Source organism: Passer montanus, unplaced genomic scaffold (assembly GCF_014805655.1).
Source record: "Passer montanus isolate IOZ18808 unplaced genomic scaffold, ASM1480565v1 scaffold35, whole genome shotgun sequence".
Taxonomy (NCBI): Eukaryota; Metazoa; Chordata; class Aves; order Passeriformes; family Passeridae; genus Passer; species Passer montanus.
Window position 1 is genome coordinate 3590010 of NW_024368263.1, and position 24877 is coordinate 3614886.

Here is a 24877-nt window from a genome sequence, read left to right on the forward strand (position 1 = left end):
TGTTTGCGGTCTCTTCCCCGACCTCTTGAAAGGTGGCTACGGCGACACGATGAGGGGAAAGCTGCGATTTTAATGTGCAGAGCCGTTAGAATTTTAAATAAGTGCTTTTTAAAAAAACAAAACAAAACAAAACAAAAAAAACCCCAAACAAACAAACAAAAAAAACACCAAAAAAAAAAAAAAACCCAGAGGAAGAGAGCATGTGCCTCCCTCTGCTCTGCCACCTGCAGCTGCTGGCCGTGCCTGGCAGCTCCCTGCAGACAGCCTCCCACCCTGGCAAAAGGCAATGTTTACACCTGCCACTTGTATTTTTAGAGCATCCTAGCCCCAGACGTGCCTCAGCACATCCTCACGGGCCAGTTGCCACGGGGAAAGGCACCTCCCAGTAAATGTTGCTTCATTTCTGGAAGGACTGAGGAAAGAACAATGCCCAGCAGGAGCTGGCTGCAGGTCCCCGTTTGCACCAGTCCTTCAGGTTCTTCCAGTTCACAAGGACAAGGTGCACAGCAAAGGCGTTTGCTCTGCAAGTGGCCTCCCAGCACCTGATCCCTGTGAATGCAAACAGCACTTAAAGCAGCCGAGGGTGACCCAGACCCCTCACCCCAGGCTCACAGCAGCACAGAGGGACTGTCAGGCTAAACCCATCGGGGTTTGGTGGCCTTTGGGGTCTGCTTCTAAAAACACCTCAAAGAGTTGCAAGTAACAGTGACCAATTTCCAAATTTCCTTCATTTTTGTCTCAATTGGCTTGTCCCTGTACTGCTGGGATGCCACTGAGTGTTGGACAATACCCATTAACATACTCACTGTGATCCCCAGGAGAGAGGATCTGCAGCCCTGCCTACAGTGACAGTCGCTGCTGTTTGTCCTACTCAACATCAGCTCCCTTGGAAACACCCCAAAATCAGCTCTCCCCAGTTTAATCAGATCCCCCCATCCCGACCAAGCACAGGATGTGTAATGGATGGAAAGCAAATAATACTTTTTCCCTTTTCCCCTGCTGTGGGGGGATCATGCATTTCACAGGAGGAAAAGGCCAACCTGGTGCCTGTGTCCAGGGCTCTCCTCAGCAGGGGAAGCAATGCCACAGGGGGATTTTCTGAGGATAAAAGCCTGTGAGGGAGTGGTATCCTAGCCTGGGGTCAGCCAGAGCTCTCAGGCAAGAAGGAAACTTTAGAGCTCCTCTCAAAGACACAGAAATGGGGTTACACCTCATTCTGAAGGGGAATGGGAGCCCAGAGAAAGCAGAACTGCTGCTGGAAGGCAGGAGTAGGAGAGCAGATCATATGCTCCCATTCCCAGCTCTCCATGGCATGATTTATCAAGTGGTCATTAAAAAAACAAAACAAAAAAAAACCACAAAAAAACCCAACCAACCAACCAAACAAAAAGCCCCCCAAAAAAACAAAACAAAAAATCCAAAACCAAGCAAAACCAACACAAAAACAAGTAAAGAAATAAATAACTGGATAGAGGTTGTACAGCCTGGGCTGCTCTTTGCCTTCCAGCTTGCCTTGATAATTGTCATTCTGGGAAAGGCTGGAGATCAGATACAGCCCTCAAGTTCAGGAGCTCTAACAGGGAATGAAAGAAAAGGCTCTGGATGAAGATAACTGCAGCAGTGATATGACTAATCCAAACATCTTCAGATGTTTTCCCCTCTGCCTGTAAGAGTTATGTGATCCTAAACATCCTCAAGGGAAAAATAAAACCATTCTGGCTAGATGACTAACTGCTTGCAAATAATACAGACACATTATTATACATGACAAAAGACCAAAATATCTAAAATGACGGTGCCCCACAGGAGGGCTCAAAGTGGGCACTCCAGCACTGCTCTTTCCAAAAAGCAGCTGGGAGTGGAGCAGCACGAGAGCCTGGCCTGACCAGAATGAGCCTCTTGTTCCAGAGGGCCTCTTGCCACCTCACAGCAATGCCCCCAGCAGCAGGGCTGGGCTAGACAGCCTCAGATCTCTCTGGAAAAGAAGCAAAATCAACATCCTCTCTCTCTTTAACCATTCTGGTTTTTGGAGGGAGGCGTCACCAGGTTGGGGTCGCAGCTGATCCTCATCCCCACTCACACAGTGCTCGCTCTTCAGTTCCACCAGGGAGGTGCTTTTGTGCAGGCAGCAAAAAGTCCAACTCATTGGAGAGCCCTGGCCAAAAAGCCTCTTTAAATGCATTGTTAGCCACACATGACCCCCAGCACATGTGCAGAGGGACGTTTCAGTGGAAGTTTCAGTTTTCTAAAGGCAGAAGTCTGTCCTGCATGCCTGAGGTTTCACCCCCAACCTTTACCTCTGTGAGGAGGGTCATCCTGCTCCTCATCCATCCTCCTTTTCTGGTCCTCCCACAATGGGAGAGCCAAGCGAGTGGGACTCTTCCAAAAGCAGCAGCAGAGGCCAAGGAAATCAGCCTTGGAACAGATGTTGCAGAGAAAGAAAGGGATAAAATTAAGACATTACTACAGCATGACTGGTTAAACGTTTTTGTCCTGTGTTGCCATTGACAGTTAACTATAAATCAGGAGAGGAACATTGTTCTCTAACATAAGCCCTTGTATTTTTAGATAAATACATTCCACAAATGTTTTGTAAAGGATGTTTCTTTGCCTAAAGGATCGACTTCTTCCCAAGCCACAGTGGTATGGCATAAACTGTGTTATTAGTAACAATTGTTCCTGCATTTGTTTCTGGAACAGAGATCACACAACACAGTTTATTTGGGAGTCTCTGTGTCCTTCTTATTCAGCCTCACAGAGTAAAACAGGCAACTGTGAGTCCAGGGCAGGACACAGCCCTGCTCTAGAGAGATTACAGTCTCCATCAGATAGTACACTGCAAATTATACATGGTGAGGCACAGACCTGAGACCAGCAGCAAGGCATAACAGCTTGATTTGGGAAGGAAACTAAGAAAAGCAAGTTTTGAGGGAGACCTTGAAGGAAAACGGAAAGAAAAATTAGGAGGGAGAAACCTAGAAATTTCAAGGACTAAACAAGGTAGGAGAGAGGTTGTACAGCAGAACAGTGGAAAAAAAGATGGCTGTATACCAGATGAGATCCAGATGCTGAATTTAATCAGATCTTCTGGTATCTCACTGTGGGCAGGTCAGAGACTCTAAACACTGAATGCTTAAAACCATAGAGACACCAAGAAAAAAATGAAAGACAACTTTACTGACCCCCAAAAGTTCATCACCCCCAAAAAATGGTCACCCAGCCAGTCTTGCTCCCAGCCCTCCATTGTCACCAGCAGCTTCCCTTGCCTGCCACCAGCCCCTGCCAGGTGCACTGGGACAGGTGGGATGGGTGGTGCAGGCAGAGCAGCTCCAGCCCATGGTGCCTGAGCTTCCCCTTGAGCTGGGCCAGCAGAGCACCTCCCACAGCAGCTCCCTGGGGCTGTGCCTTCCTCGGCAGCCTCAGCCCAGCAGGAACAAGCCCGGAGGTGCAGCAGAGGCACCAGAGCAAGGACAGGGCAAGATGGAAGTGAGGCAAGGGCAGGGACAGGGGACATAGTTTATTAGGTCAGTGGGCACACTCAGAAAAACTACACGTGATTGCAGGCACATCAGGCTGCTTCAGACCTGAAATAGAAGCAATAACCTTAGAGCTAAATACAGACTGAGAAAAGTTGTTCTGTGTTAAACTTCATTATATTAATTAATTAGGCAGTTTGAGAGAAAGGGTGATTAGTTCCTGTTGATGAGAGGAAGGATGCTAGCCAGAGGACAGCTGATGATGTAATTTATGGCACAAAGAGAGAGTAAGAGAGATAGGAATAATTATTGCCCAGGAATGTCTGGTGGTGGCAAAAACCATAATAATATGCAGTCAATATCTATGTGATTTTCTATCCTGGAGTCAGGAATTTTAGTGCTTGGATTGTCTTTTGAAGCAGCTCTGGAGACCTTCCTGCTTGGTCAGGAGTGAGAGGTTGGAGGTGAAGTGGCTGATGTCTTTACTGGGCGTTTCTGTCCCATATCAGTTTGTGTAAGTTAATTTGAGGTGGTTGCCTGCAGTTGTTGCCACCAGCCTGTCAAATCTGCCATGCAAAGCACATAGGCAGGAGGGTGGTAGCAGGTCTCAGTCCTTCTGTGTCACTTAGAAATCTGATTCCATTAAGCAGCTGTGGTTAATTGCTGGCACTTCTGAGCTCATCACTATCCCTTCAATATTATTTCCTGTGCAGTGACAGTTCCAGAGAAACTGTGATTTCCTAAGAACCTAAATTTTCACATAAATATAAGCTCTTAGTAGACTTGTGGAGAGCATAAAACTCTGAAATCTATTTAACTCTACACCCATAAGATAAATTAATGTGATGTGAGGTGGATTATTATTTATTATTACCTTATAATTTCTAACATATTCTTGGAAGACTGAATCACAATTTCTCAAGTGATTTGGTTTAGCAATGCTGAGATGAATCTTTAAGGACAGCACTGTAACAGTCTATAAAGGCAAAAGAGCAGAACACCCGTTACTCAAAACACCTGTTACTCAAAAATGAAATAGCAATTTTCTCAAGTAAAATATGAAAATATGTCTCAAAGCAGTTAATAAATACAACATGAGGTTCAATATGTAGTATTCATCCTGTAGCAAAGCAGGTAATTGCCCCAAGTGTTAATATTTTCAACAGTAATTTTGCACTCTTCCACTCAGTTGCAGAGGTGCTGTAGGTGCCTGGTTAACCCCAGAAAACACAGACCCCCGGGCTTCAGAAACACATTGCAGTTACCTACAACATCTGAGACTCAGCAGGGAGTGAAAGGCTCAAATATGGGCTTAAAAGCATCAAATCTACTCTTGCCCAGTCTGTCTGTAGAAGATTCACACTTCTCAGCATGGCTGTGGCAGAGCCCAGCAGCCCTGCTCTGTGCTGGCATGTGGGATGTGTTGCATCAGGGACTAATGAAAATCAAAGGGGAATTTATTTTCATTTGTAAAATCTGTCTGCAAATCTAATTTTGACGGGCAACAACTTCAGTTGCAAAATTTTCACGATTTGTACTGATGGAATATATACTTTCATGTATATATAAACATCCACAGACAGTCTTGTACAGAATCACAATAATGAGTGTGTGAGATTCCAGTGCTCCAGAAGCCTTCTGCTGTGATGAGGGTGAATCAGACTCTACGTGCCATGGACAATGAGAACCCAGTGCCTCACTTTTATAGGCATGTCTTGTTCAAAACACAAAGGTTACCTCACCCAGGTTAAGAGAACTGAGCAACAAAGGAGGCACTCCAAGGCCACAGAGACTAAACGCAATAAAAGGAGGGAGTTGCAGGTCAGCCTCAGAGCTTGCTCTTGTGGCACAGAAAACTGGATGAAGTTCTTTACAGCAAACAGCCAAGGAAAGACTGACACTGGCAGTGGATTCCAATGGAGACAGAGGTGGAAACAACACAGAAAAGGGCAATGGCTTGCCCAGAGTCAGCTCTGAGCTGTGGGGTACCTGAGCTATCATCTATGGCACCATGCTTCTCTCTAACCTGCCACCTCTGGCTTCCATCAGCGTGGCTCTAAACGCCTGGACTGTTGCATTGCTGCATTACTGAGGCTGCCCAAGCAGCAAATCCACCCCATTCCCTGGGACTGAGAGCACCTCCTGCAACCCTTCCCTGTGCCCTGACATTCCCAAGCTCCTGACACTGCATCTCTGAAGTGAAGCCAAGCAAAGCCCGAGGCCAGGAGGTGCTGGGAGAGGGCATCTCTCTGGCTGAAGCCTTGCATGAGGTGTCTCCCCTGGCAGCTCCAGCACCACACAGCTCAGAGCTGAGCTCAGGAGAAGTGGAGTTGGGGTGAAGAGAGGAGCAGCAGGAAAGCCTGGAGCAGCACAGCAAGTAGCAAGAGGTGGTGAGCAAAGGGAGCAGCACAGAACTCAGTCCTACTGAGGATGGTTTAGCAATGCCGAGATGAGGATGCTGTGGGAGGCAGGAAAGCTGTGGTTATGGGTGTAGTAGGGAATGGATACGTTCTGCAAAGGAAAGAAGGTGGATTTCCAGGCCTGGTTTTAAAGGCATTAGCCGGCTGATAAAAAATTCTCAGAGAAGCTCACAGGGGCACTAAACAACAATAATTAAGGCTATGCATTCCCAGAGTCCTCTTTTCTTTTATGCTTTTGGTAATCCTGAAGCCAAGGGGACAGGGGAATGTAGCACAACGAGCTCCATGGCTGACAGGCTGTGCAAATGTAAGAGTGTCCCAAAACTCAGAGCAAAGGAGCTCTGATTTCAAGCCTCTGAAGTGCTAAATCACCAAATGCAAACTACAGCAAGTTCCACCAAAACTGCAGCCATCGATAGCACAGGTTGTTTATAACAAACCAAAGCTGACAGAATAAAGGATGGAGGTTGAGGGATGTCTGCAACTGCACACCAAGGTTTTTCTAAAAATATTGTACACCTGCCATTTGTTCCACACACTGATCATATTTTGTCTATGACATAGAGAACTCATAGTTCCAAAGGGGATGTAGTTTATGTTTCTGAGTCTTAATGCTTTTTCCCTTCTGTAAGGCAAAACTCCTTACTACTGTCACTAAAATAAAGCCAAGAGGACAAAAGTCACACAGGCACTGCCACGATAACAGTTTAACAGTTCCTCTCACTGATCTTTGGAAACAGTCTCTTCAGCAGGATTTTACAGCTCTGGCACTTCAATTTAGCAAACTTTTTATGCAACTCAAGAGGGGAATGCAGCCAACTCTGTACACTCAATTTAAATCAACTTGCTGATGATATAAAAAAGAGTGCTGAACCACCGGTTTGCTTCATCTGCTCCAAAACTACCAACACAAACCCTGAGGTATTTATTCCTGAAATGTTAATAGAACAGTCTGGGGCATCAGATCAGTACATGAACTCTGCTTTGATCCCATGTCAGTCCAAAGAGCTGATTTAACAACTCGTTGTTTGGTTACTTGATAGTTCAGAATGTAGCTGGGCTTTTTGCTCCCACCAGGATTTTGCAGGTTGGGATGCGGTGGGAGCAGAGAGTGCAGCACTGGGGGATCCTCTGTCCTGGCTGTGCACCAGGAGATTCTACAAGCAATGTTCAGCAGCTTTCTAATTTTCATCATCAAAAAGGATGATCCTTCCATAGCTCATAGAGCCATAGAATGGTTTGGGTTCGAAGGGACCTTGATAGCTCACCTAGTCCAACTCCCTGCAACGAGCAGAGACAGCTTCAATTAAATCAGGTGGCTCAGAGCCCCATCCTCAATGTGCATGAATTACCAGAGCAGAAATTGAGAACTGCAGAACTTGTACCCATGGACCTGCAGTGCCAGGCCCTGGACTCATCTCCAGGGACCCTGGAGAGCAGGACACAACAAAGGAGCACTACTCTGTGATCTCCACCCACTATTCAGCTTCCCAGGCAGAAATAACCAGAGCAGTTTCATTCTGGTGGTCATTACCAGACTCCTGATCAAGAGAGGTCTGTTCCCTACCCACAGAATGAACACAGCACAGACTGCAGTTGTCCCCTGAACTTTCTGTGCAACCATACTGGAGCCTCTGAGCAGCTTCAGGCATCCTATACTGCAATTTCAAAAATTCATTGACTAGTGCTGAATTAAGGGAGCCTTACAGACCAGAGCACCTTTACCTTGTGCTTGGGGGGACCTGGGTTGAATTGATAGGAGGCACTAAGCAGCACTGAGGGGGTCACATATATTTCTACCCTTTCCTTCACTGTAAATTAAAGTCACCTTCCAAGGTTTAACTCACACTGGCAATTCCATGGAGGCAAACTGCGTGTTCACGTGAGAAAATACAAAAGAATTTGCACACCTGAGCAAATGCTTCCTTTGCCCTGTTTTTATGGCCTTTTGATCCAAGCAAGTGCATTTACCTGACAGCTGAATACTGGGTGTGCACAAATGACCCCAGCGACTGACCTGGCACTCGCTGAGAACAGAATGTTACAACGTGAATGTTTGGTCTCAGAAATTCAGCACGGAACCTCAGCAGAAGATAAATATCTGGGTGAAGCAGACTGAACACAAAGCAGGCATCTCTCATTCCTCTAAGAAGATTAAAAAATCATTCATGCTTAAAGGTTAAAAATCATTAAAACAAAAATCTCCACACTTGCATTGAGAGAACTTGAAGTTCTCTTTTTGACTTGTCTCCTTTCAAAGCACCAGAACCAAACCCCACTTGTCAAATCTTTATATTGAAAGGTGCTGCAAAAATGTGTGTTCCAGAAGATTTTTCCTTGCATGGCCCTTCAGACACGGAGCTGGTTGCAGTGGAAAGGAAAAAAATCAGCCTGGGAAAAGGATAAGCTCACTGACCTTTAAACAAATGATCTCAGTTTAAATCACAGGAATAGAAATATTACAGAACACATGAAGACTCTCCACTGTCAGAGCTGCTCAGCCTCTTGGGCAGTTTAGATATTAGTATCGTGCTGTAAATAGTAAAACAGTAGTAAATCTTAAAGTCTAGGCATTAAAACAGGAATAATACACAGAGCTGGCATTCTGTTTTCCAGCAACTGATCCAGCATTTTTCTAATTCCTCTTAAAAGCAAAATCATCCACTTAATATGAGGTACCAAATGATGCACTTTTAAGGCCGGCGCTGTCCGCAGCTGTGCTGTGAGTGGAAAGATAAACCAGATGGCAAACTCAATAAAAGGAAGCCAGTTAAACAGAGACAGATGAACGCTGAAAAAAACCCTTCACTCCATTATTGCCTTTGAGCTGGTTGTCATGACACTGGAAATGGATACCACTGTCAGCCTCCCACCTCTGCCCAGGCAGCTCTTCCCAAAGCAGGGAGTCCACACTGGTGTGAAAAGCACAGGCTGCTGCCACCCAGCTCCACTCCCACCACAGACAGGGCGTGCATGGAGTTGCACCTCTTGTCACATCAAGTGCATCCAACAGGACAAGAATGACCTTTGGTCTCAAATTCCAGTGTCAGAACACTGAAGTCAGGTTGTTTTAAGCCTGTGCTCTGTCTGTTGTTCACAACTTACTGCCAAGAGCCAAGGACTACCCACTCAGCACTGGGTCTCTGTGTGGCTGGAGCTGCCATGGAACACAAACTGGCCTTTGTCAGATTTACACATTAATGCAGTTTCTCTTCCCCTTGACATTGTCCATTAGCAAGGAACACTGTTTGCTGAGCAGGTGGAAAAGAGTAAAGGATTCGACTTCAAAATTGACCTGGAAAAACTGAGTTGTTCTGTCAGCCTCTGAACGCTTTCCCCTCCCACTCCCCATTTGATTTTGAGAATCTATTCAGTTAAAATTGGTAAAATCTGCTAAAATAAATGCCTTAGAATGTCACAGTGTAGTTGCATTACATTTCTCTTTTTAATAGAGCATATAAAAAGCAAGTTTACAATGGATTTAGTAAGCTGTAAATCAGCACTTTTATTCAGTTCAGTTTCTGAGCTATTAATCCCTAATACAGAGGCAGAGTGCTGATTTGCTGCTCTAGGACCTCCCGAGAGAATAGTTCCAATAATCCCAGTGACATGGAAAGGAAATGTTACTGAATCACCTGAGTCCCTGCTAGACACATCCCACAACCCCATAACTCAATGTTCACAGAGCTTAACAGTCTTAATTATCAAGGAAAAAAATACAATTCCACTTTGGCTTCAGTGAGCTGCAGTTATGAAAAACAAGTGGGATTTTTTCAAATAATTTCAGGCAAGCTCCTGCTGGGGTTATGTGCTCTGTCAGGGGGATACTGGATAAGGAACCCCTCATGAGGAGCAGCCATAGAGCAATCCTTCCCTTTGCTCCTGAGTCAGACCCTGGTGCATCCCCGGCAGTGCCAGCACAAGGAACGCAGCGCTCAGACTGGGAGCAGGACACAAAGAACACACACAGCCGAGTAATTTTAAAGAATTTTAATACAAACTTAATATAAACTATTTCAGTCCCTCTTAACATGTAAGACACTGACTCAAAATACTTTTATACCTTTTTTCAAGTATTGCACAATGTAGGTACAAAATTAATATTTACGATTACATTTTCTTCCATAATATATAGCAAAAATCTTTAAACTTTTAACAGAAAATACAATTTGTGTTTCTTTTGAAAAAAGCAAATATTATTTTAATTCCACCACTAAGGAATATTCTGTACACAACTTTTTTACTTTTTTTAGAATTGATGTCTTTAAGATGGATATCTTACAATTTCAGTAAAAAAAATACAACATGAAGCTGCTGCAGCTGTCACAGATCACTGTAGTAAAAAGATATAAATGCAATACCATGTTGTAGAAACAATATATATACTCTGATATTTTACAAACTTTGTACTAAATTAAATTATACAATTAGAAAAAGACCAATAAACCCACCTATTAGTGCCAATTTTTTAATACATATACATATATGTCTGAGCACACATATATATACACATGAAAAAATTAGCCACTTCCTTGCTATATCTTAAATACTGTAAGAGGCCATATTTTTGAGAGTATATTTTTGTAATGTACAGTCAGTATAAAATAATTTTGTGCTTGGTTGGCAAATGAAAAAATGATGCATGTTGTATTTATCTAACCAAGCCTGAATGTATTCATACTACAAGCCTTAAAAAAAATCTCAAGAGGTGGGAAAAAAGATACACCCTTGGGTACGTGCACTTCAACTTGTACAATAGTATTTACTTGGATTTCACTTTCAGTTTATTTTCAGTTAGCCATAACTGGCTGGAATTGCTGGTTAGAATACTGCATGTTGTTTAAACTAAAATTCAAGCCATCCACAAAAGACTTCTCATTTAGACCTCCATAGGCTGCAAACATATCAAAGGCATTACTGTACTGGAGAGGACTGAGGTTAAGGGGGCTGTCACCAGGAAAGATGCTACTGGTACTACCTTGACCCTGCACGTTGGGGAAAATGAACTCCTTTGCATTAGGAGAGAGAGCAGAAGTCTTCTGCTGTTGCTGTTGCTGACTGCCTAGGCCGAGCCCATAGAGAGAGTGCATGGAGGAGGAGAGGGATTTCTGCTTCAGCAGGTCATTGACATTCAAGCCCAGGTTTGTGGGAGAGGTGCGGGCGACCTTGTTGCCACGGCCGCTATTCTTCATTTTGGTTGAGCCAAACTTGGTGGCAGCAAATGTGGCAGTGGTGAAGGTTAAAGGCTGAGTAGAGCGGGGCATGAAGGTCGGGCTCACAGCAGCTGAGTGACCAAAGGGAGGAGAAGGAGAACTGGACACTGAAGATGCTGGGTCACTAATAGGCATGAACACCTGGGCCTCAGGGTTAAAGCTGTTCTTGATTTCCTTATCCAACTCACATCCATTTTCATTATCATCCACATAAAGCACTTTCACTGGTCCCTTTTCACCGATTTGGTATGAAACCTCAAACGGGTCAATCCAAACACTAAGATCCTGAGGCAAGTTGCCGCGAACATCATCAATGTCCAAACCACTCTCTTTGGATGCTTGCTCTATGACTGGGTCCACTTTCTCCCCTATATGAATACATCTAAACCCTGATCCTTTGTATGGCTTTTCTGGATACCAGTGCCCTTCATACTTCTTTTTCAGAAGTCTTTCAAGCTCTTCACCAAAAATGTTGACACGTCGTCTGGGAAGCTTATTGTACAAATATGAAATAATAAAATTGAGTGCTACTTGGATTTCAAGCTGCATAGCTGCTGTGCCACAGAGTTATAAGTCTGTTTCAAAACCCGAAGAAGAAAGTGTTCAAGATGCCACAGGGAAACAAAATTTCATTGAAAATGCTGATTCAAGTTGATTATTATCCTTCACCTTGAGTGCTCTTGTTCCTTTAAGAAAAGAGAAAAGCAAACACATCAAATAAGAACAGCGTAAGATCAAGCTCTGAGGCCTATTCTTTTGGCTCCACTTTCTGCAGAAAATAGGTTACTTATTACGTGAAAAAATGTGCATTAAACTATTTCTGTTGCTGCCTGCAGAAGGTGAGGATGTCAGTTCCACTCAGCGTGACTTACAAACAACACTGGAGAGGATGGGCCTGTGTTTACATATGCAGCATGAGGCACTTCCAAATCACGTGAGCTGGGTGTTTAGTTATTCACAAAGCAGCAAGGATCATTTTGAAGACATCACAGAACTGCCAAGCGTGTCAATGGTTCAATTATCAACCTGTATTTGGATGATTTATAGTACTCAGCTGCAAAATTTAGTACCAGACCATTAGTTTAGCCTGAAAGGTCTTAGTCCAAGGGTCATTTATCACTTTGAAATCTAGAAACATATTGCCTGCAACTGTAGGCTGCAGAAATATAATAATCTTAACAGTTGCTTTAGATAGTTTCTTACAAATAGCTAAAATGATGCAACATTTATTTTTAAGTCCAAGCAAATCTCCCTCTACTATGTGCGGGTGAAATGATGCAAACTGAGGAGAAAATGTCTGCTGTGCACATCCAGAGCTCACACTGAAATGCAGTCAGCACATACATAATAGCTGCCCGTATGTTCTGTCAGAAGGGTGGCCAAGACTGATAATTAATTCACAGTTTCTTCTCTTTCTACAAATTATTCTCTGTTTTCAGACGCAAGATGCAATTATATACTCAATTATTGTATCGCACCGTCTGTAACTCAGGTTTCAAAAAGTTCCTGGGCTAACAGGGCTTTTGACAGCCTCAAACTGGATTGCCTTTCTCCTTCTCCAGGACTCCATTTTATATTTAATGTAAGATATGGTTGTCACTCCTTCACAAAGGACAAAAGAGAAATTTAGCTGTCTAGTTAGAGAAAGGACGAGAATCTGGCATTGGCACACAAACTGCTAACACAAATCCTGCAGTACCTGGGTATAAACACACACACACACCCCACACACCTTTGTCAAAAAGATCCAATAAAACAAAATATGGGGATTGTTTTTGCATCAAGTTAAAAGCCCAAAGAGAATTTCAATTAACTGTGGGCTTTTCTGCACTGCATCACTAAGAACAAAATTTAGCATAGCTGTCGCTAAAGATTAGAGAAATCAAAGTTAAAGGATTTTGACATTAACAATGTGACTACACGGCTTTTTTATTTCTTGCTTCAAATAATCTCCTTTTAAAGTCTGGAACCCTATTTCCAAGCCATTCGTGTTCTCCCCAACATGGTATGGGAATAGTTTGAAAGGCTACATGTCTGATAAGGCGACCTTTAAACGTTTGCTGGATCAGCACCGGGTGGGGATAAGGAAAAGATCAAGGGCAAACAGAAGATATTTACAAAAGGGGCACAATCAGTACCGAAAAGCTGATTGGGTGGTTAAACGGGGCATTTAAAAATGATTTATTAATCCATCTGCGCTGTTTCCCTTCCCCCATGTCCTTTAAGAAAGGAATGTTCCTTTCAGAGCGCACCAGGCTGACGCTGTAAATTTCTCTATGCGAAACGGATCCAGGGTGCAAAAGCAGCTGATCAAACACACCGGCTCGATAATTTCCAGCTTGTTCTTTTTCTGTATTTATGAGAGGAGGGCAGCGTTTCTGGGGGACCCGAGCCCATACGTGGCCCAGCAGCAGCGCCCTGGCAGGAGCCTCCAGCAGCGGGAGTTACATAACCAGGCAGTCGGCTCTCATTAGATTTCTGCTCACAGCCCTGGAGCTCCGGCGGCAGCGCGAGGAGGAAGAGCGTTTTGTGAGCCCGCAAGAAAGCGGAGGAGGAAGGGGAAGGGGGGTATCTGGAGGGCAGGCGGGGCTGCAGGGCCGCTCTGCCGGCGCACAGCCGGGCAGGTCCCGCAGGGCGCTGCCGGAGCGGCCCAGCGCCCATCACCGAGCCGGCACCGCCTGCTCCCCGCCCGAGCGCGGCTGGGGCAGCCCAGGGGGAGCGGCCCCTCACGGCCCCTTCCCCGAGGGGAGCCCTGCACCCACCGCGTCCCCCCGCACCGCCGGGCCGTGACCGCCTCAGCACACCCCGCCCCGGAGCCGCGGCCCGGCGCTGCCTCAACCCCCCCGCCCGGCCGGTACTCACCCAGGGCTGCGGGGGTAGTGCAAACAGGCCCGGCGGGGGTGTGAAGGCGGGGGCGGCGGCTCAGCACCCGATCCCCATCTCCGAGCGCCGGCTCCCTCGGCGAGGATGGGAGGGGAAGAGAACAGAGAAGAAAAAAGGGGGGGAGGGCAGTGCTGCTCACGCCCCCACCGCCAGCGCGCCCGGCCGCCGCAGCCGCAAGCCCTCAGCTTCTGCTCCGCCGCCCGCCGCGCCCCTACTTATACCCTCCCTCGCCCCGCCCACGGCCCCGCCCCTTGCCCACGTCCCGCGCGGCCGCCCCGCCCAAGCCCCACCCTCCACTGAAGGCAGTCAGGCTGGCCCCGCCCCCAACCGCCGAGGCTCCGCCCCCCGCCCGGGGCGCCCCGCCGCCTCCTCTCCCCCCCGGTGCGGCGCGCGGGGCCGCTCTGACGTCAACGCGCTGCTCGCCTCGCAACCCCGTTGCGTCACTGCCGACGTCAAACCCTGTCCTTGCGCCCCTCACCCCGCGGAGTAGGGAGGGGGGGAGCCTGAACTACATCTCCCATGACCACCGCGGGCTGTGGGGGCCTCGGCAGCGGCGGTGCGGGGCTGGCGGGGCCGCCTGCACAGCTGGCACCCCTCAGGCTCTGAGGCAAGCCGGGCCGGCTCCTTCCTGAGGGGACACGGGACGACCGCCGGCACCCCCCCTCCCTTCGCCGCGCCCGGCGGCTAAAAATACACCCCACAGATAGCAACGCTCGGCGATTGGCTGTCTGTCCGAGCGGCCGCCGCTGATTGGCCAGGAGGAGCGGGAGGGGCGGAGCCAGGCGGGGTGTGGCCGAACGGGGCCGGGTGGCGGTGTGAGGGTGGCGGGTGCCTCCGTGCTGGTGTGAGGGCAATGGGTGTCCCTCAGTGTCCCTCAGTGCCGGTGTGAGGGCAATGGGTGTCCGTCAGTGCGGGTGTGAGGGCAATGGGTGGCCTCAGTGTCCCTCAGTGCGGGTATGAGGGCAGTGGGTGCCCCTCAGTGCCGATGTTCCGTGCCGGTGTGCGGGCAATGGATGTCCCTCAGTGCCCCTCAGTGCCGGTGTGAGGGCAATGGGTGTCCGTCAGTGCGGGTGTGAGGGCAATGGGTGGCCTCAGTGTCCCTCAGTGCGGGTATGAGGGCAGTGGGTGTCCCTCAGTGTCCCTCAGTGCCAGTGTGAGGGCAGTGGGTCCCTCAGTGTCCCTCAGTGCCAGTGTGAGGGCAGTGGGTCCCTCAGTGTCCCTCAGTGCGGGTATGAGGGCAGTGGGTGCCCCTCAGTGCCGATGTGAGGGCAATGGTCCCTCAGTGTCCCTCAGTGCCGGCGGGGCCCGCTGAGAGGTTAGGGGTTCTGGGGCATTTGAGATGGAGCAGAGCGGATGGGACCCACCCCAGTGTTCCTTAAAAAACTCCCGGGTTTGCTCTTAAATACCCCTCGGGATGTTCAGGGTTGGTGCTGGGGCGGTTTCCCTCACACCGCCAGCAGGACCCGGTTAAAGGGCTTTTTTTTTTTTTTTTTTTTTTTTTTTTTTTTTTTTTTTTTTTTTTTTCTTTTCGTCCCTTTTTTTTTTTTTTTTCCTTTTTTTTTTTCCTTTTTTTTTCTCCTTCTCTGCCTCTTGCTCTGTTTGTATAGTAATAAAATATTTTGGCATAAGTGCTGCATGGGCCCCAGGAGAAATTTGGAAATGCCAGTCTGAAGAAATGCCAGGACTTTTAACCCTTTGTAGCTAAGGGTATATATGAGAATGGCAGGCAGCAACCCAAAAGCTGAAATATTAAGGGAAAGAAGAGGGTGATATTTAGGATTTTCCACAGCTTAACATTTCTGATGGAAGGCTTAATTAATTGTACAATACAGTTTTTATTCAGATGTATCAATGTTGATGCTACTGGGATTGCAGTATTGCAAACAACTTGAAAATCTTGATTAAGACTCAAAATATTTACAATTTCCCCGTGTGTTTCTCACCCATTTTGAAATCTAGAAGGTTGAACATGCTTTCAGTGAAAAGTGGGTCACTTGTCTCCATGCACCCCAAATGGAAAATAAAATGTGAAGATTGTATCATTACAGTCACTGGCAATTGGGAGAGACTACTGGGAAGTCTGAAAGAGAGTCCTGGGTATTTGTTCTGATCAAAAGCAGACAAAGTGAAACAGCTCCCTAAACACAGAAGGTGAAAAGACACATAGAGGGGGTTGTTTTGGTTTGGTTTTTGGCTTAGAGCTCGGGAGTCTCGGCGGAACCACAAGCACACACTGGCAGGGGACACCAGGCGCTGGTGGCGGTTCAGCTCTGGCCCTGCTGTGGCACCACCCCTGCTGGGTGGCAGCAGCACATTTCCCTTTGGAGTGGGAAAACCTGCACCGTGCTGCAGGTCGGTGTTTTCAGGTGAGATTTCATAAGGAGCTTTACAAGCTTTGTAACTGCCGCTGAGCTGCTAAAAAAAGCCCGGTTTTAGGAGCAGAGACTTTCTTTTAAGTGGTTTTAGTGATATATGAGAAGCGTTTGGGACTGAATTAAATGTACAGAGCTAAGATGTTGGTAATCAAGGCAGCCATGGGATCCTTTAAAGCTGTACAAATCAGGATGTGCTTTTCTGGGGCTTATGGAAAGGAAGCTTCTCATGCAGTCCATGCTGTAGAAAAATCCACTGTTAAATGCACCTAGACCAATTTTTAGGTCCGTTCCACCTCAAACCATTCTATGATTCTAAATGTTAAGGTGGGTCACTGGCCCAGGAATAACCTCTTTGAGGATCAACCCCACTTCTAGTGTTCCAGTGAAAGTTTCAATTTATCCTTTTTGTCTGAAAAAATAGCTTTTCAACTGCAGTGATCACAGCGTGGTCCACACACAGCATGCCAGAGGTAGGTGGCCAAACTGCAGTAGTTTTACATTATTAACACCTAAACCCAGAGTTTTATCCGGGATTGTTTTTATTCCTAAAACCTCGACTGGCTTTTTGATCCACAAGGGTCAGAGTAGGGCCTGCAGTGTTTTTCAACCCTTTTGATTAATACAGAGCAATAACAAAATGTCTGCCTCCCTGATAGAAAAATCTTTAAAAATGCAATCAATACAAAATAACTCCAGCAGCAAAATTTTACTCATGTTGCCAATTCTACTCAGCTGGAAGATTAATGTTAAAAGAAAAGAAAAACTATATATTCTCATCTCTCCTGACAGACCTTGACAAGTCTTCTCCCCAGCAGAGCAAATCCACACAAGTATTTCAGAACAAGGCAGGAGGCAGGAGTGAGATTAGAAGTAAGAAGACTTTCTTAATCTACATTAAATAAGAAGGGTTTGATCTAATGCCCTGTTCATAGCCAGATCCTGCAATGCTGGCCAGCAGACAGCCTCATCAGCAACTGAACTACAATTTCCTTAGTCTGGATCTCTGCAGAATAATCTCCAAATCTAAGATCTCTGCATTGTAAAACAACTACATTACTTCAAAACCTTGCAGAGACTGCACAGACTTGACAAAGAGACCTTCTTTTCTGCTAAAGAAATCTAAATTTGATTCCTGAAATAATAACTAGCTCTCTTTAAAATCTAAATTAGCGTTGTTTATTGATCAACACATCCAAAATACAGTTTGTTAATCTTAAAAGTTGTTTAAAGCAATTATATATAACCAAGAAAAATTTTGCTAATTATGTCAACAAGGACAAGAATTTGAAAGCTGCAGGAAGACAGGCTCAGAATTTCCACCACCCATCCGTTTTGTAGAATCCTCTTCTCTGCTAAATGTATGTTGCTCTACAGAATATGTAAGATTTGTCCTGATGGTGGACAAGAAGCTTTGTATCATACATTCCCAAATAGTGCGCAGTCTCCTTTTTAACACTTTCCTATTTGGGATCAAAATTCCCCCTTTAGTATGGGAGCCTGGGCTCTGATCTTGAAAAATTGGAAAGCTTTCCCCATTGTATTGATCTCTCTCTAGCCCAGTTTTTTCCATTTGCTGATTTTAACATGTGTTCCTTTTCCCCACCATCTATCAGTGTGAGCAACCAGGCCTGGCTGCTCTCCAGCAGATATCAGCACCGTGTTTGAAATGGGATGTAGATTCTCCTACATTTCACTTTACCAGCAGTGATTTTTCCATAAATACTGATTAGAAAGGGGGTCTGGACCTATCAGGTGTTGCCCAGTACCAAAAGCTCTCTGACCACAAAGGTTTTTTGAGGTGGGAAACCACAAAAACACCTTTTAAGTGATGTTGTTTCAATGGAGTAAAAAATAAGCAGGGGCAGAATTCAGGCAAAACAGCCAGGTCACCTTCTAGGAGAGCCCCAAGCTTGTCTCTAATCCTGTGAATATGTATATATTTATTTATGTTCTGGGCCAACATCAGTAGCAGGAACTGATCTGCAGGAGATTAGACCTCACAAGGACATCACCCTCTCCTAAGTGGAATGCTACCAATATTATAGCTCACCTAGAATAAGTTGATAGAGTCCAGAGCAAGACACAGAAAGCAGGTGTTGGGTAAGAAGGAGAAATAAAACCAGGAGAAATAAAGATTTTGCACCAAAGCTTTTTTTCTTCCAGCTTCAAGGATGAAACTTCAAGCAAAAATGTGGGTTGTTTGTTTTGCCTGAAGATGGTATAAGGTAGGATCTGTTCTTGAAGAGGAGCCGAATAAGCAACATTTTCAGAATGGGGTACAGATTCTGAGAAGGCCAGTAAAAAGAGTGAAATGGGGAGTAAATAATCTAAAACTGCTGTGAAAAATAATGGTCACAAGTAGAGAGAAACTGTAATAAGAGGGAGAGGGAGTAGGAAATATTTTATGAGCATCAGAATTTCCTATAGTTGTGAGTGAATGGGCTGAAGAAGGAGGAAGGAAGATTGATTTCATACATTAGAGAGGTTTACCTTTGAAGAAAGTTTTATTAAAATCCAATATAATTTTTACTCGAATTCACCTTTGTGCTGGGAGCCTGCCAGTTTAATGTCACTCAGTTGTGCAGTATCTGTTAATAGATAAAATTATGAGGTGGGGACTGTCCTAGCTGATAGCCATGGAACTTCAAGTTAATCAGCTTCAAGTGCTTTACTATGCTCATTCCAAACAATTATTCATAAACAGTTTTAAAGGGACAGAAAGCTGCTTTTAAAACTGTCAGTACTTTCATGGGGATCAAAAATAAACACTGAAGATGAAGGGCCAGTCTTTTGCCCTTTCAGACTCTGAATAGATGAAGGTAGCTTGAAAACGTCTCACTAGGAATTTACTTAAGAATTTTGTGTACTTAGCATTTTCCAGGAAGGAAAGTAAATATTTGTTTTCCTGAAAAGGGAATTCCAGGAAAACCTTTCAGTCTTATTCAAGAGAGATACTGAATGTGAAAAAAGTAGATAGTAAATGGGAAAAAACGTCAGTACAAATAAATAGCTTTCATTCAGGCCATTTAAACTGAAAGAAACAGCAATAGAGGAGTGACTGTTTATCAAAACAGTCCAATAAACACAAAAATTCTGCTACTTTTTTTAATGTTCTGATTATCATCAGCTAGGGTAAAAAAAAATATCATCTGAGAACTACCAGGGGTCTCTTTTTAAAATAAATGGAAACTCAACTTTATTTAGGCAAAGATCCAGCCAATACCACCTTTCCTGACTAACCACAATGTCCTCTAAACCAAATCTGCACCCTTTGGGTCTCCTAGCACTGCTTTTTGTTTACTTAGGAAGGATCAGTGAAGCTTTCACTGTTTTCTAGTTTTTCAACAAAGTGATGTAGATGCACCTTGAATGAGAAGGGCAGGAAGGATGTTTCCATGCACTGTCAATTTATTATCAAGATTGGAAGGTGCCTCAACTTTTTGCAGTAAAATCCAGAACAAAATATAATTTTAACGTCCCCAGAAGATCTCCCTTGGTTCTTGCCTAAGAATTTAAAACAACCAAAAATAGTGCAGCTCAGTAAGAAGCCATCCATATTTTAAGCTTTCAGGCAATCCCTTTTCTCTGGAGCATGTGGCTGTTGTCTGGGTTTCTTATGCCTTTCTGCATGCTATTTCTATCAGTAACAGTGTTTTATTCTGAGTTCAGGACTTGGAGAGTTTAATTAGTGACTACCAGGTGGCAGGCAGAATCTCACCTTTAGGAAAGGCACTAGTTTGAAGTGTTGATCCTGGGTCTGAAGTCTGATTTGAGGAGTGCTGAGTTAACCTGCTGTGCTGTCATGCTATGACAGTATGAGTGATGGTGACTTCAAAGTAAATGAGTTCAAATGTCTATGTCTTGATAAATACAGTCTGAAAATCATCCTCATGGGAGAAAATAATAAAAAATGTCTGTATTTTATAAAAAGACAAACAAAACCCAACAAGGGTGTTTCTTTTCAGCTGACCAGGAACCCAGTACCTGTGGAGACATGAAGAGCTGGTTGAGTGGAAAGGTGTCAGGATATGACAGTTGAAAGTTTAGCCCTGAATCTTTTGGGGATTGACTTTTTTTCCCCCATTATCCATGGGGGAAAAAAGTCAATGGAAATTTCTCTTTGAGTTTGCTGTGCCACAGATCTGGTCCTTACTCAGCTCCTATTAAAGTCCATTGAGTCACAGAGACAGGAATAGTGGAAGGGAATGAAGATTCAAGCTGTGTGTTTGCTCCTGAGACATAGATAGCAGATTTTACACAGTTTGTGCATCTGGTTCATATAAAGAACAGTTCATGTCTGTCACTGGCATTGAAATGATCACTCAGTTCAAATAATAAATCACTTATTTCCTCTCCAACTTCTGATTCCTAAAGGTGCAATTCCCAACATAATACAATAAGTGCCCTAAAAGATAAAGCAAAAGGTCATGTTAGCATACGTCTTTCCTGAACCGATGTCAAAAGGCTGCATAAAACCACACCTTGAAATCCCCCAGGACAGCGCTCATGGGACTCGCCAACAATTTCACAGAGATTCTCCTGTTTTACAGGTCACAGCTCTTTACCCTGTGATGGGTGGACTGAGGCACCCTCGTGTACCTACCTATATATGACCCACTTGATTAGAACAGAATGTTTTCTCTAGAACACACAACCCAGTAGGAGCCATTATCTCATGTGCTATTATTAATGCAAAGACTTCAGAGGGCCCCTGCACACAGCAGTGGATCTGTGCAGTCTCAAGAGTAGCTGTAACTAAGATCTTCGGAAACAGGGATAAAACAGCCATGTCACACAATTACATTGAGTTTGGCAATGGGAAGAAGAGATTTCTTCTTGATCCCACATGACAATTATCTTCTATGCTGGGAAATGAGCACTTGGAGTGACATACTTTTTATTGTAGCTAATGGAACTCAGATTTGTAAAGAAAGTGATTCTGCTGTGTGACCATATTATCTAAATTGCTTTGTCGTCAGCGCATAAAAAACTGAATATAAAATTGCCTGAGTATAATTGAGTGCTGACTCACCCCCCGATTAGGGTAAATGGTGCAGTGTTCCAGGGTGCCTTGGAGCTTTCTATAGTCTCACAATCCTATGTGAGATCTCCTGATTGATTTTTTCCTCCTCCAAGCAAACTTGTGTTTCATGCTCCTATTTGAGGCTACATGCTACAAATCCAGCTGCTGTCACAAGACATCTTCCCCCTGCTTTGTTATCTTGATCAATTTTCTGCTGAAACTCATCTTTCATCCTGGCTAGTGCCATTGCCTCCCTTGAGATTATTCCAACTCCTGCCTCTCCATATTCATAGCCACTCTCTGAGCTCCAACTGTAACTCTCTAGTTTCTAAAGCTGTATAGCTGAGGATGTTTTCTCACAAAAAAACTTTTCCATAAATTGTCACAATTTCATTTCAGTCTAATCCAAGCCAGAATACATACATGACTCTTCTCAGAATAGATTTTTAATAAAAGTACCTGCATACATGAGCAAGAAAATACAGACCCAAGTATTTTAAATTGATTTTTTTTTACATCTTGAAAATAACCTCATACTCATTTGGAGGTATAATAGTGTGATTATGCTTAAATCTAGAAGAATTCACAGGTTTTGAAATTTGAGTATAAGAAGGGCAATTGTAAGAAGCAATGCCAGAGACCCGAGGTGAACTGAGCCACACATTCTGGACATAGAGCTCAGATTTAGCTGACTGTGGCAGAAAGTTAAACCAGCAGTCATGCCTTGGGTGATCTCTGTTTCAGCTCTCCCTCAGGTAGTGAAAAGAAAGAGAAGAAGAAGGGCTATGACCTAAATGAATTACAGCAATTATTAACCAGCAATCCCACCTCTGAGGATTTGCAAAAGATGCCAGCCCTGAGCTGGAGGATCTGGGAGCGAAACCAGTCATGGGAGTGGCAGAAATTGGTTTTGTTTCCAGTTATCTATGAACATCTCCTTTCTGGCTGGCTGGACTACTGAGCAACTGAGCAGCTGTTGAAAATCGAGTGAGGAAGAGGCTGAAATTTGTTTCCTTTATATGTGGGACTGATTTCATATCAGAAAATAAAGAGTAATTTCAGCACACGCATGGGGCTTAGAGTCTCCAGAAGCACTTGTTGCTCCACAGCCCAACCTTGTTCCTTGCCAGTAATTGTAACTTTTGTTGTCTGATAAATGCTTTGCCTCAAAGAGGATAAAGCCCATTTATCTCCGGCTTCAGAGAGGTAGTAATGCAATTGTTCCTTCACCAGGAGATCTGCTCCCTGAAAGTCCTCTTCTGAGCTGGATGATATTTTTTCCAAGAGTTTCCTTCTGTAGAATGAGAAGAAACTTAGTTGAAACGTGTTTCCAGAGAAAATCCCTTAAGAATAAAAGTAATTGTAAAAAAACCCCTCTTAAATTGGTAAGGAGGAATAAATCTAAAATTCAGAGCTGATCTAAAGCTGGGCCAGAATCCAGCCAGAGTTAAGGATCTGGTCTCTTCTGGCTGATCAGCACAAAGGCTGTACCTTTGCAAAATAAAAACACATTTAAAAGATGTAATTGAAAAAAAAAAAAAGGAATCTCTAAAAGTGAAGAAAGCAACACATTCTAAGATTTTAAAAAATGCTGTCAGAACCCTTCAAAGATAGGAGTGATATACATAAAAGCATCATGGCTTCCCCAGACAGGTCAGTGTTGGTTGTTACTCCCAGCCCAGGCTGCACTTGACAGCTCTCACTTTTATTGCCAGAAGTGTGTTTTGAAAGCCAGTATTCCTATCCAGATTGTTCTTTCTAAATGTTTGACCGCAGCCTGCCCAAGTGACATCCAAATGGGCTCAATTAATTGTTAATGTCCCCAATTCAGCTGAATCAGGGAAGTGCCTAGTTGACAAGGAAGAACATCACTGGGAAGACTCAAGGGAGGCACCAGGGGATTTGCCAAAGATGGATTCAATGTCTGCAGCCACTCTGACATTTAACCTCTTCATCTATGACAACTGCTGGGTTACTCAGCTGCCATTTATTGCTGCCCTGCCAGGAGGAGTGCGGGCAGAGCAGGGAGCAGAGCACCTTTTGCTGGAAGTTCCAACTCATTCTGCAGCAAAAATAAGCTCTTGGATGGAAATTCTTCAAAGGGATGAGGCCAGGCAGACTGTTAGCAGGGGCATCTTGGAGCAGGCAATCAGCCCTCCCTTTAATAAATAGAGATACGAGATGGTCAGGGAAGAGCATGCTTCTTAAATGTGTGGGGAAAATGAGGCTGGGACATCTGTCATCTCTGATCTACAAAGTGATAGAGGTTCCTGAAGAAGCATCAACACCTGCAGAATCAAGCAGGAGCAACTCTGCTGGTCCTGCCCTGCAGCTTGTGCTCTATAACTATAGAGCTATAAACTATATATAATGAGTGTAAAGGCCCTGAGGAAAAAAAAGCTTCTACAGAATCCCTTTTCTAAAGCCTTTGATTTTACTGGAATATGCACAGCAGTAAAATTCATACAACCAATGGAAAGCCATGTCCTGGCCTGACCCTGCCACAGAAAACAACAAAACGCAAGGGCAGGGATTTGGGGTCATGTTTGGGGAGGATCCATGATTCAGCATGTCTGTTTACTAAATCTCCTCTAATTTGTCACGTAATGAAGTAGTGAGGCAAACACCTGCAGCTCTGTGCTGCTGGTTCATTATGAAAAGGTACAACCTGGGCAGTGACGAGCAGCTGAAGAATAAATGAGTTTCAATTAGGACAGTAGGTCAGAAAGAGCAAGATGATTCATATCCAGGATGTACTCCAACCCTCCACAATAACACTCAGCAATTCTGTTCAGCTTTGCTCCTTCAAAGCACCTGCAAACACCCCATCCTTTCCATGGCACTGGAAGGTAACAGGCACAGAGGCTTGGGTGTGTGCTGAGACCTGCTGATTCCTGGAATAATTGAACTAAGCTGGAAAAAAATGCCTTCCACAGCAACAGGAAGGGATGAGACAGCTCTGTCCTAGTCACAGCATGCCACTGTGTGCTTAGAAATCAGGCTACATAAAGATTCACATCCCAAAATTAATAAATAAGGTACCCAGAATTAATAGCCTCTTTTAGGGAGCCATCTGCATGAAGTTTTCCCAGGAGTAAGGAACAGGTCATGATGGGGTTTAGGAGTGTGTGGCTGCTAGGTTAGCACCCTGACAATGTCTCTGCTCAGCTGTGCAAATCCTATTTTACTTGCTTGACTGTGAGTTGCTGGGCAATGGGATGTAATTTTCCATGCTTGCTGTTGGCACTGGGTTTTACCTTGACTTGCATCTGATAGTGCAAGCTCTGTCAACATTGTTTTGCCTCTTGGAAAATAGTAATTATGAAGCCTGGATGATAGGCATGTATTAGTACCCAAGAATTCATGGTCAGCTCCACTTTAACCTAGTCACCATAGTTTACTACTCTGCCACAAAATGTCTTTTCCAGGTTTACCTGACAAGTGGGATGTAAGAAAACCTTAGTGCTGCCAGACATTGGGTTGACTT

General features: G+C 44.7%; 1 protein-coding gene across 5 annotated transcripts; it reads right to left on the reverse strand.

Moving 5' to 3' along the window:
• Window positions 1-9871: 9871 nt before the first annotated feature.
• TOB1 (transducer of ERBB2, 1) lies at window positions 9872-14112 on the reverse strand. Of its 5 annotated transcripts, none has more exons than XM_039716009.1 (2): window positions 13972-14112; window positions 9872-11795 (listed from the first exon to the last, which is right to left on the reverse strand). In XM_039716009.1, the coding sequence occupies exon 2, from the start codon at window positions 11656-11658 to the stop codon at window positions 10687-10689; it is 972 nt and encodes a 323-aa protein (XP_039571943.1). In that variant the 5' UTR covers window positions 11659-11795; window positions 13972-14112; the 3' UTR covers window positions 9872-10686. The 5 variants fall into 5 exon arrangements, with proteins under 5 accessions (XP_039571943.1, XP_039571947.1, XP_039571946.1 ...); XM_039716013.1 differs by lacking the exon at window positions 13972-14112 and adding an exon at window positions 13430-13567; XM_039716012.1 differs by lacking the exon at window positions 13972-14112 and adding an exon at window positions 13362-13499.
• Between the last annotated feature and the right edge of the window lie 10765 nt (window positions 14113-24877).